The sequence below is a fragment of the Salvelinus fontinalis genome, chromosome 4, assembly GCF_029448725.1.
Source record: "Salvelinus fontinalis isolate EN_2023a chromosome 4, ASM2944872v1, whole genome shotgun sequence".
NCBI classification, from domain to species: Eukaryota; Metazoa; Chordata; class Actinopteri; order Salmoniformes; family Salmonidae; genus Salvelinus; species Salvelinus fontinalis.
The window spans coordinates 60,899,329-60,912,063 of NC_074668.1; the positions used below are offsets into that span (position 1 = coordinate 60,899,329).

General features: G+C 40.7%; 1 protein-coding gene across 4 annotated transcripts in view; it reads right to left on the minus strand.

The window, feature by feature from the left end:
* LOC129854122 (tetraspanin-4-like) overlaps positions 1-12,735 on the minus strand; it is a 110,030-nt gene that overhangs the window by 15,193 nt on the left and 82,102 nt on the right. For 2 of the 4 annotated variants that reach the window (XM_055920871.1, XM_055920868.1), the window contains 2 exons: positions 8,453-8,644; positions 353-427 (listed from right to left, as the gene is read on the minus strand). In XM_055920871.1, coding sequence (XP_055776846.1) covers positions 353-427; positions 8,453-8,644 — 267 coding nt within the window. The remainder of the gene's footprint in view (positions 1-352; positions 428-8,452; positions 8,645-12,735) is intronic. The other 2 variants (XM_055920869.1, XM_055920870.1) reach the window with 2 other exon arrangements.

A 12,735-nucleotide genomic window follows, 5' to 3' on the forward strand; every position in this document is an offset into this window, starting at 1 on the left:
CTGGGCGTCTTTCTTTTTGTGTTTTTCAGTAGAAAGGCCTCTTTAGTGTCCTAAGTTTCATAACTGTGACCTTAATTGTCTAAGCTGTTAGTGTCTTAACGACCGTTCCACAGGTGCATGTTCATTAATTGTTTATGGTTCATTGAACAAGCATGGGAAACAGTGTTTAAACCCTTTACAATGAAGAAGTTATTTGGGATTTTTTTACAAATGATCTTTTAAAGACACGGTCCTGAAAAATGGACGCTTCTTTTTTTGCTGAGTTTATATTATTACATTCTGTGAGACTTAAAAACTGTACCGGAATCAACCACAATATACATAAATAAATAAGAGTGAGATGTTGCCTTACCTGGTCTTGGTAAACAAAGAAGAGCATGATGGACAGAATCTCCAAGAAGAAGATCAGAAGAAGGAGGATGAAGAACTGTGGAGAGAGAGGGTAGAGAGAGGGAGAAAGCGGGGGGAGAGAAAGAGGAGAGAGAGGGCATTTTTACGAGTTGACCCATCAGGCCCAGGAAACGCTCGCCAGAGATTTATTACATGCCTGTGTAGTATGAACTTTAACTTGAGAAAGGAAGAGCGGGGAGACAGGGGAGCGGGACAGACAAGGTGTCAGAAAGAGTGAGATGAGGAGACATGGGAGATCGAACGCCTTTAGATCATTCTGCCTTATATATATTTAAGACTAACAGAGAAGAAGGGGAGGAGTGGGACAGTAATACTCAGAGAGAGGTTGGGCCTTGATACAGTGAGCTGCAAAAGTATTGGGACAGTGACACAAGTATTATTTTTTTGGCTCTGTACTCCAGCCCTTTAGATTTAAATTGATACAATGACTAAGAGGTTAAAGTGCCGACTGTTAGCTTTCATTTGAGGGCATTTTTATCCATATCGTTTTGAACAGTTTAAAAATTAAAGCACTTTTTGTACATAGTACCCCCATTTTAGGGGACCAAAAGTATTGGGAGGAATTCACTTATGTGTATTAAAGTACTAAAAAGTTAAGTATTTGGTCCCATATTGATAACACGCAATGATTACATCATGTGACTCTACAAATATCACCCCCCCCTAATAATGTTAACCTCCCCTGTTATTGTAATGGTGAGAGGTTAACATGTCTTTGGGGTATATTTATGCATCTGGAACTTTCCCACTCATCATTATTCACGATTCATTTAGGATTATCCATAATCATGTTAGCGTCCACATTCATGTAGAAGTGGTTACAAACATATTCTATTCTTATTTCCAGTAAAAGTCACTCCAAAATGAATTTCTATTGTGTACAAAATAATCTGAATCACAACCAAAACAAACAGCAAATGCATCCAACAAATTTGTCGAGTCACAAGCTCGATGTAGTCATTGCGTGACTTATTTCATTTTCTCACCAGCCTGAAGGTTTCTGCCCTAGTGCACTTCATCTCTTTCCCTCGCGGACTCTCTCTCCCTCCCTCCCTCTCTCCTCCTGAACTCATACAAACCAAATGGAATTTGTAGCCGGCATCAGACAAGAAAGTACTCTTGCAATATACCGAAGTTGAAACCAAAAACAATGAATCAATTAAGGAAATTAGAAACAGCGAAACAGAATGAGTTGCTTCAATTAAGATGGAAGTTAGAAAACCAATTGGCTGTCAGTTAGAAAGGATGTCAGGTAGGGAGATGGTAATTGAATGGCAATGATGTCTACTGCCAGAACCTCCTTCCCTCTAAAACGTCTCAGTCTAACATGATATTGGTTGTAATGTGATAGCAGTCAATCCATCAATCAAGTTGATCGTTGACTCATTCCCATGCCACAGTTCGAATGAGAACCACATGCTGCTGAGTGAACTAACAAGCAACATTGAGCTTAGCCAATGTTAGAGCGGCAGGTAGCCTAGCGGTTCAGAGCGTTGGGCCGGTAACCGAAAGGTTGCTGGTTCAAATCCCCAAGGTGGAAAAATGTGCTGTTCTGCCCTTGAGCAAGGCAGTTGACCTCCAACAACAACTGCTCCCTGGGTGTGGATAACATGGATGTCAATTAAGGCAGCCACCTTCACCTCTCTGATTCAGAGGGGTTGGGTTAAATGTGGAAGATGCATTCAGTTGTGCTACTGACTAGCTATTGCAAAGCCTTTGTCATCCACTTAATGCCTCACAACTGCTGGTGACTGTATGTACATGTGAAAACCACAAATGTATGTGGCTGTGAGGGTAGCCCCCACTACACTAGCCAACCCAGCCCTGTTATTTATGCTATGACTTGTTTCTCCTCTCGTCAGGCTTTGATGATATCCTAGTTTAGTGGAGATCAATGCCTTGGCAGGGAGAACTATAATGAAACTGCTGGTCGACCATTGATCTCGGGAGGTTTATCGACTCTCTGTGATTCCCATTCAGCATGAAAGCTACCGAGGGTCTTTGTTGATAGACGGAAGAGGGAGAAACTGAAGGCGTACCACTGTCAGACGGTGCCTCCCAAATCAATACCTTTAGGAATCCAGCTACATGGGACCGATAACTAACTAACTTAGGGTGGTGAGAAGGTTACAACTGTGCTAGGTCCCAAATTACTCACGACTGGCGGCCCTTTTGCTTTGTTGTGTAGCCACTGATCTGAAAGGACGGGCTACTCGAAAGCAATGCTGTGGTGTTTTTAAAGATTGCACCAATATCAGATTCCGGCCCACTAACTAAAACCCAAACTTCCACTCATCACTTTTAACCTGGGGCTAGTCTTGCACGTCTCATTTCACACCCATAGAGATTTAGTAGAGATTTAACTCCTGGACCGTGACTTAATGCAGTGAGTCTGTGGTGGAGGTAGAAGCTTCCAGAGAGGCTATTATTAGCCGCTGGCAGGGCTCTAAAGTACAAACAATTGGTTCGTATGCAACCAGGAGTGCTATTTTGGGAGCACTGTGCGACTTGGAAAAATTCTCTCAGATAATAATTGTTGTAATGATAAGGCGAGTGCAGATTCGATAGCGTCATGGTTGCAGCATTACTACAGCGAAAACGGCTTGCTTATAGCCCAACTAGGTCAAAAGATCTGACCCACATTACCGGCACTACATTTTTATCTACCTATAGTGGATCGCAGGGACCACATTTTACATTTATAAGCCATGTCTTGGGGCGTTCTAAAACTACTCACACGTCGTTAACCATTTGTTTACACCAGTGGTGTAAAGTACTTAAGTAAAAAGTAAAAAATCCTTTGAAGCACTACTTAAGTCGTTTTTTTGGGGTATATGTACTTTACTATTTATTTTTGGCAACTTTTACTTCACTACATTCCTGAAGAAAATAATGTACTTTTCACTCCATACATTTTCCCTGACACCCAAAAGTACTTGTTACATTTTGACAGGAAAGTGGTCCAATTCACACACTTATCAAGAGAACATCCCTGGTCATTACTACTGTCTCTGATCTGGCGGACTCACTAAACACAAATGCTTTGTATGTAAATTATGTCTGAGTGTTGGAGTGTGCCCCTTGCTATCCGTCAATAAAACACAAGAAAATTGTGTTGTCTGGTTTGCTTAATATAAGGAATTTGAAATGATTTATACTTTTACTTTTGAGACTTAAGTACATTTTAGCAATTCCATTTAATTTTGAAACTGAAGTATATTTAAAACCAAATACTTTTACTCAAGTAGTATTTTACTGGGTGACTCACTTTTACTTGAGTCATTTTCTATTAAGGTATTTTTTACTTTTACTCAAGTATGACAATTGAGCACTTTTTCCACCACTGGTTTACACTTTGTTCAGTCATGTTATCTTATTGGCTAGCTAGCTAGTATCTCCAAACATTTGGGGGCACATAAAGAAAGGGAAAAGGTCATAGCAATGACTAATTGACAGATCTCTTGCATGTTTTCATAACCAACCTGACGTTTAAAAAAAAGACAGTGTACAATTTTCAATGTTATGCATCTCAATAGGAAAACAGTGCTTTTACACAATGTAGAAAACGAATATTCCACAAACGACTTTGTAATATCAATGGCAGGTATTCGTATCAACATTTTTAGCTTTTATAATAAACAAATACCTTCAGTCACATAATACCCACTGGGCACAGAACACAATTCAATGTCTATTACACGTTGGCTCACTAGAAGGAGCAGTCTACAGTGGAAACCATGTTGATTCAACCCGATGTACCCAGTGGATAGTTTCTTCTTTCTAGGGCACAACATGTGCTGAATGTATCCAGAATCCATATAGGCTGTATCTCAATCAATCAAAAAATCTAATTTTCTGGTGCTACCAATGAAAATATAATTTAGAGCCCCGGCTGCAGGTTAACCACAATGGAATGTTGACCATTTTGCTTGACAACCCAGTTTACAGCGACCTGGTTCAAATTGACTGAAATGTGTTAACGCATCTGACATGTGTCCCTACAAGACCACTTCAGAGCGGTCAGACTAGAAGGAGCAGTCTACAGTGTAAAAGCATGGCAGTCCGCCAAAATGGCTATTAAGCTCTGTTCCATATTAGTAAACTACTTAGAATGTGTGCCCAAAGCTTTGTTCCAATATGCATACTAGCAAACCACTTGAAATGTGTGCACAAGGGCAAGGCTCAGTGGCGACCCGTCATTTAGGGCAGGTGGGGCAGAGCCTGTTTTGAGCCCCATCTTTCTAGCCTGTTTTGCATGTTATTTCGGCATAAATATGTCATATTATCAGTTTGCAAACAATGTTAAAAAAAATACTAGTTAATAAAGCTGCTAGTAGTTAATACAAACATGGTCTCTTTTTTGCTTTCTTGAGTAAGACAGCTCCAAAATGCAGGTGTTTCAGCTTAGCTCAGTGCTTTCTGTGGTGGTGGGGCAGCCAGTGGAAAATACGGAGCGTAGGGTTTGGTAATGTTCTCTAGTTGCGCCGTTATTGGCTCAGTGTTCTGTCACTCATGGGGACACGATGTCACTGCCAAATCTAAGGGTAGAGCTAGATAATTCAAGCCCCTTGGGTTCTGCCATTACACAACACATTTGAAATCACAAATTCAACAATGAGTGGTTTGGAAGGAATCAGTGGCTAACTGCAAGTATTGCAAAGCAAGCACTAGCCTGCTATTCAGTGCAGTGGGTGTGTGGTCCCAAGTCTGGGTTTAAGAGTCTCTTTTTCAAGCTTAAAAGGATAAACATTCAACATTGGCCTAGACTTCTGCCGTGCTCAAAACAACTGGAAACTCAGAATTGCAAGTCGGGAAATCGGGCCTCTTTCTAGAGCTCCGACCTGAAGATCACTGACGTCATCATGATTCGACCTCGTTTTTTTCAAAGATCCCAGTTATCTTGAAAGTAGGGCCGATTTCAAGTTTTCATAACAATCGGTAATCGTCATTTTTGGACGCCGATTATGGCCGATTACATTGCACTCCACGGGTTAGACTGCGCGGCAGGCTGACCACCTGTTACGCAAGTGCAGAAATGAGCCAAGGCAAGTTGCTAGCTAGCATTAAACGTATCTTATAAAAAACAATCAATCTTAACATAATCACTAGTTAACTACACATGGTTGATGATATTACTAGTTTATCTAGCTTGTCCTGCATTGCAAATAATCAATGCGGTGCCTGTTAATTTATCATCGAATCACAGCCTACTTCGCCAAACGGGTGATGATTTAACAAGCGCATTCCCGAAAAAAGCACTGTAGTTGCACCAGTGTACCTAACCATCAACGCCTTTCTTAAAATCAATACACAAGTATATATTTTTTTAAACCTGCATATTTAGTTAAAAAGAAATTCATGTTAGCGGGCAATATTAACTAGGGAAATTGTGTCACTTTTCTTGCGTTCTGTGCAAGCAGAGTCAGGGTATATGCAGCAGTTTGGGCCGCCTGGTTCGTTGCGAACTGTGTAAAGACCATTTCTTCCTAACAAAAACAGTAACTAATTTTCCAGAATTGTACATAATTATGACATAACATTGAAGGTTGTGCAATGTAACAGCAATATTTAGACTTAGGGATGCCACCCGTTCGATAAAATACGGAACAGTTTTGTTTTCGAAATGATCGTTTCCGGATTTGACCATATTAATAACCTAAGGCTCGTATTTCTGTGTGTTTATTATATTATAATTACGTCTATGATTTGATATTTGATAGAGCAGTCTGACTGAGCAGTGGTAGGCAGCAGCAGGTTCGTAAGCATTCATTCAAACAGCACTTTCCTGCGTTTGCCTGCAGCTCTTCGCAATGCTTGAAGCACAGCGTTGTTTATGACTTCAAGCCTATCAACTCCCGAGATAAAAGTGGTCATTCAGTATTGTTGTAATTGTCATTATTACAAATATATATAAAAAATATATTATAATCACAAAACAAATCGGGCAATTAATCGGTATCGGCTTTTTTTGGTCCTCCAATAATCGGTATCGGCATCGGTCGACCTCTACTTGAAAGTACCATAAATCCAGCGAATGCCAGACTTTGATGACAAAATTTCCCCACGAAGAACCGCCGCGCCACCTTCCTGTTCAAGTGAGCACAGCACAACAAGTTGAGTCCAAAAATCTATTGTACGCTGCTGCATAAATGATGTAATATTCCAGGGAGATATGTATACTGTAGCTACAGTAAGAAAGTAATACTAAGTGTATGTTGTGCAGTAAGCTTTTAGTAGCACATGTGCCTCACCCTAATAATTTGGTCCCTTTTCCCCTCCAAATTTTGCCTACTGTCCTGACTTGGTGGTGCACATGTAGCCTATAGCCTGTTTTAGAGAAATATAATCATTGAATATTGTAAGAGCTTTCATTGTCTGCTCATATGCCCCCTTTATTTAACGTCTCAATTGTCAGTAGAAACCACATTTGTTTAAGCAAGTCAGCCATATCAGCTATGTTTTTTTCAAAAGCAGTAAATGAGGCTGAATGTGTGAGGATCGAAGCTGGAGACGAGAAGCAGGTACAGGGAGAACATTTAATAAACAACAGACATGAGACAGAACAGGAACCGCGTCTGGAAAGTGGAAAAATAACAACATCAATGCTGACACAGCGAACAAACTGAGGAGCAGACAGATATAGAGGGGGTAATCAACAAAGTAATGGAGTCCAGGTGAGTCCAATATTGCGCTGCTGCACGTAATGATGGTGACAGGTGTGCGAAATGATGGGCAGCCTGGTGCCCTCAAGCGCCAGAGAGGGAGAGCGGGAGAAGGCGTGACAGAATTAACTATTTCGCTGCCAGACAAGGCTCCACTGAAAGCCAGGTGTAGCAGTGGTACGGTGTTGGGACTCTGCTGTTGGGACAGCTTTATGTAGGCCCTAAAAGTGTGTGGGCACCGTTTGTCACCGTTATAGTGCAATTAATGTATTGTTTAGTGTTGTGTAGTGGGTTTGCTGGCATGCATCGAAAAACATGTTTGTTTTTTTGCCCCCCCCCCCCCAGGCTACATGTCCATAATCACATCCTGTATCACTTAGAATGCATGCCAATTACATTGATTCATTCTAAGTGATCTGCTAGTGTGGATATTGGAAAAAAGCTTTGTATTCTCCAATGAATTTCATGGAGATAATGGAATAAAACATGAAAACATATCCTCACTAATAGACTGACAAGACGTACAGTACACAACTGTTGTAAAATGCCGCCCACAACAAGTTATTGCCATGTTACAAATTACCACTCAACCGTATTACTTTTAATCCCAATACATATCAGGCACGAAGCACCACAGCACTTCAACAATTAGCACGGTCAAATCTTAATCTATTTCCCCCTCAATGATCAGTTCAGTTATCAAATCTCTAATTGCTCTTCTAATGAAAGCAGAGGGTTAAAGCTGTCTATTTCGAAATCGATGTGAAGGCTCAAGATGATTCGTCAGTCGCTGCGAAAAAGCCTTCGCGGACATCGTCTTCCTATCAAATCGACACAGCGGTCCAACCGGCTAGGCACTCTGGGAGAATGTCAAGGCTGATACTAATGATGGGCTTTAGCTCTACGATACGTTTGATGGTCGGTCCCATGGGGCCAGTAATTGAACCACCTGCTGCGCTGCTGTCAAACTTTATTTAATTGCTAGGTTTAAAGGCTAAGTTAACAGACTGTTAGTCGTTCGGAGTAAATCAAACTATATGGTTTGTTATACGATGCGAGACTTGTTCTCAGCAACCAGAGACAATTCTGACTTGAAATAGCGTTTTTAATAGAAAAATCTTCATGGAGCTTGGAGCTATGAATGCTGGACTAAAGTTCCCGCATTGGCAACATATACTGAAAGTACATAATGTGCCACTGTCTGTTGATGTTGACATCTGTATGTTGCTTTGGATAAAAGCATCTGCTAAATTACAATAAAAAAAAAAAAGTGAATATAACATGATGCTTACAGCAGAAATGTGAACGTGTATAAAAACGAATTATCGCGGGTATTTTTTGTCAACAAGAGTGGCAGATACTCTTTGTTAGATACTCACACTCAGCAACAGCGGACGACTTTCTTTGACAGCTCCGACACAGCCGAGGCAACCAATCACCATGATGATGGTCCCGACCGCAATGAGTAGATTGGCTGCTGAGAGGGATGGGAGGGATGAGGAGAGTGTGGCAAAGTTGCCCTGGGTCACTGACAGCCATACCCCCACGCCCAGTATTCCACAACCCCCCAACTGTCAGAGAAAGAAGTAGGAGAGAGAAAGACAAAGGAAGAAAGAAAGAAAAAGTTGAGAAAGTGAGTAGCATAAAAAAAAAACACAACAGGATTATTTTGTGCACACCAGGAAATGCATTGCCCGGCATGCTCAACCAAGACTAGAGGACTCGATTTGCATGGCTAAATATGTGATTATTTTTTTCTCACGCACTTCTATTCCCAACTGTAGAACAACAGCAGATCTTTTTTAAATCAGCTCTTGAGCTCAAAGTAGGGCAGGTCATGAATAAAACTGCTCTGAAGCACTGTGTGCTGCCGCTCCAATCACTTAGACAGGTTGGTGCAAGTCATCCATCACCATCCACCATGATCAGAATATTAGAACAGCTGGAAATTAGAAGATGATTATACCGCTGTCTCTCCTCATACCCCTGAGAGAGAAGTCAGAAGGGAATCATAGTCAGAGCGAGGGAGAGAGCTAGGAAAGGAGAGAGAGACAGGAAAGAAGAGAGAGAAAAGACAGAGAAACTGATAGACAGAGACAGACAGGGTACTGCATTAATGTACATGAAATAACAATGACAAGTTAAAACAGATATGATACATGCTCCAAGGCCCTATGTTATTGACACATCCAGTAGCGCTTTACATAGGTAAATACCACATGCTCTGTGCCTCAGTTGGTACAATGGCATATTTAAATATCACATGCTCTGTGCCTCTGTTAGTACAACATCTCCGTAACATACTGTTGCTGAGAGGGCCTCATACTGACAGCTACAGTATGTGGGCTGCCTTCTAACCCTGAAAATGTGATGGAGAGACTAGAGAGACGTACAGATCAGACCGCCTGACAACGCTAGAGGGATGATAGGAAAATGATCTCGGGAGCCTGCACAGAACTCCCGTCTGCCCTCTTTATGAGACTACACTTTCCTCTTTTCATGGTTCATGAATCCATAGTGTTCTATGTGAGACTCTGCTTGCGTCCCAAATGACACCCTATTCCCTATATAGTGCACAACTTTTGACTAGAGCTTTATGTGACCAGGTCAAAAGTAGTGCACTACATAGGGAATAGGGTGCCATTTGGGATGTGCCCTCTGTGTCGTAAGTCCTTTTAAGAGATAATTTGCTAAGAAAAATAAAACTCTCAAAGGCTCTAGTCTATTCATTGTGAGGCCAGAATGCCATCCCTTTCAATCAATGAGTATTATTCAGTATGTTGGTTATACTCGAGCACTTACTTTTGTTAAATTGGTCTGCTGATGGTGTTATGCTATGGATGTCCTTGTGGTAAAATGAAAACTAATTAAAGCAACAACAAAAAAGTAACTATCAAAAGTAAACGACGGCAGTTCTATAGCTATTTCCAAACAATGTCAATGTAGCCTACAATCTTTTAAATTGAAAAGCACATGTTTGAGAGAAAGTCTAACGATGAAACCTTCATTATGACATATTTTAGCCATCAGATGAGCATGGCATCATGAACACACCATAAAAATCACTCTCGGCACATCTGGTCTGCCGAGACTAGAAGTTACGAAACTTCTATTAGATCAAATAAGCCTCGTATCAAAATAGCAACTGATTTTTATTCCCCGCCCCATACAAAAATTCCTCACTTACTAATAATCTATGATCTGCTTAACATAGATTTTGTGCAGAGTAAACCCTCTTGCTTCACATGTTCCTCTATGCCCTAACCCCAATCTTAAAGGGGAAATCAGCAGTTGCTACATCCATTTTTTGACTTTACATCCAAATTGCGACCCGTTTCAGGAAGCTAGGCGTATGTCGCACGTCACTACTTCAAAAGAGAGACATTTGAACGCAATTGCAGAAAGTAGTCCATCACAACTTTTCCCCACTGACCAATCATGGCTAGCGGGAAGATGCCTGTCTTCTTCTGTGGCTAAAACCAACTAGGCTCATAATTTAACAATTTTATTCATATTTACAGATGGCATACAGATTTTTATTAAGGCACATGAACGTTCCAGTTCCATAAGGCATTTCGGACAACAACAAAAAAAATGTTTAAAAGAAGCAACATACACCTACAGTAGCTTCCTGAAACGGGTCACAATTTATTTATTTTTTCCGCAAGTCTCTACTTTTATCCAATGTAAAAAACACTATTTAGAATTTTGCAACATAAGACCGAATAGAGGTGGCCAGTCACAATGAATGATATGTACCTACTGATTTTTTAAGAAAATAACTTATAAACATCTCATGAGCTTAGTTCAACTGTCTTACCCCATCGTAACCCAAAATATAAACTTGTTTCACTCCAATGTTTGTCAACAAAGTTGTTTCTACTGACGATTTCTGCTTTGACCCTTAATCCTCAATCAGACCAAAAGTGTCATTGCATCAATGATGCGTAATAAATTCTGCAGACAAACTTTTTAAATTATACAATCCAACATTTTTACTGGATATGTGTGCAACAAAAATGTACATTCACTGTTTTTTACCAACTATTTCCGTCAAGTCCAACGAATACAGAACACACAGCAACTGCCTTTGCGATGCAATGCTGCAAGGCAAACTCGGCACTCAATTGGAAACAAATGTATACCGAACAAAAATATAAACACAACATATAAAGTCATGGACTGAAATAAAAGATCCCAGAATTTTTCCATACGCACAAAAAGCTTATTTCTCTAAAATGTTGTGCACAAATTTGCAGTTTTGTCACACAACACAATGCCACAGATGTCTCAAGTGTTGAGGGAGCGTACAATTGGCATGCTGACTGCAGGAATGTCCACAAGAGCTGTCGCCAGAGAATTAAATGTACATTTCTCCACCAAAAGCAACGTCAAACATTTTTTGGTAGTGTCCAACCAGCCTCAAAACCGCAGACCACGTGTAACCACGCCAGCCCAGGACCTCCACATCCGGCTTCTTCACCTACAGGGATCACCTGAGACCAGCCACCTCGACAGCTGGAAAAACTCATTCTGATTGGCTGGGCCTGCCTCCCCAGTGGGTAGGCCTATGACCCCTCAGGGCCACCTATGGCTATGCCCCTGCCCAGTCATGTGAAAACCATAGATTAGATTTATTTCAATTGACTGATTTCCTTATATGAACTGTAACTCAGTAAAATCGTTGAAAATTGTTGCATGTTGTGTTTATATTTTTGTTCAGTATACATCTGGTGTACCAAAATGTTATGACACTCTGATCGAGACAGTCTGATCGAGGCGTTACACTCAGTCTGATCTAACCCTTGCCTTAACCAGAACCTTAACCCTTACCGTAACCATTTTAAATGCCAACTTCAATGTGGTAGGGACGTCCCAAGGATTCCAGATAGTAAGGACAGTTAGAAAACTGTTGATATACTTTCATAATTTGCCAGAGTTTAAAAAATATCAGCACCAACATGTCTCCTTCCTTCCCTCATGGTGTACTACGTTTCACCTAAAACTTAGGAATCTCGCTCTCTTTATCGGCAATTAACTAGATCATATCCCGGGGGAAATGTATGTAATTAAACGTCCCAATTGGCAAGACAACTTAATTCCAGACATTTGCATAAATATGGCACGATTAAAACACTGCCCCACTTTTCTACTCACATTCGCATGACAAAAACGTTTGAGGGGAGAAATACTAGTAATGGGTCGTTTGCGAACTAACAGCTCTTTTTGATGAACTTTGGGAAGCAAATCGCATCTTTGAAAGAGCTGTTCATGTGGCTCCCTGATTTACATACTCCTACTACTGCTTTTTCAGCTTCAAACGATTATCTGCAAATAAGTTACAAAATCATTATCTGAAGATGGTAAATTCTCACTGCAGAACCATAAATAGTGGGGACAAGTCATTCTGGTCCACGCTTATGTGTAAAAAGAATTTTTAAAAATCAAATAATTATTCCAGGTAAAAATGTACTTGAACGTGCATATCACGATCTGACATAATGGTAGCCTACTTTTTGTGCGTTACATGAGTGGTTTTCAAGCATTTGGAATTAAGAGCCGGGTTGGGAGCCTAATGATGCGTCTCTTTTACGTGAACGGAGCCAAATGATGATGCTCATCGAAAAGAGTCGGAATGCCCATCACTAAGAAATACGGGTGG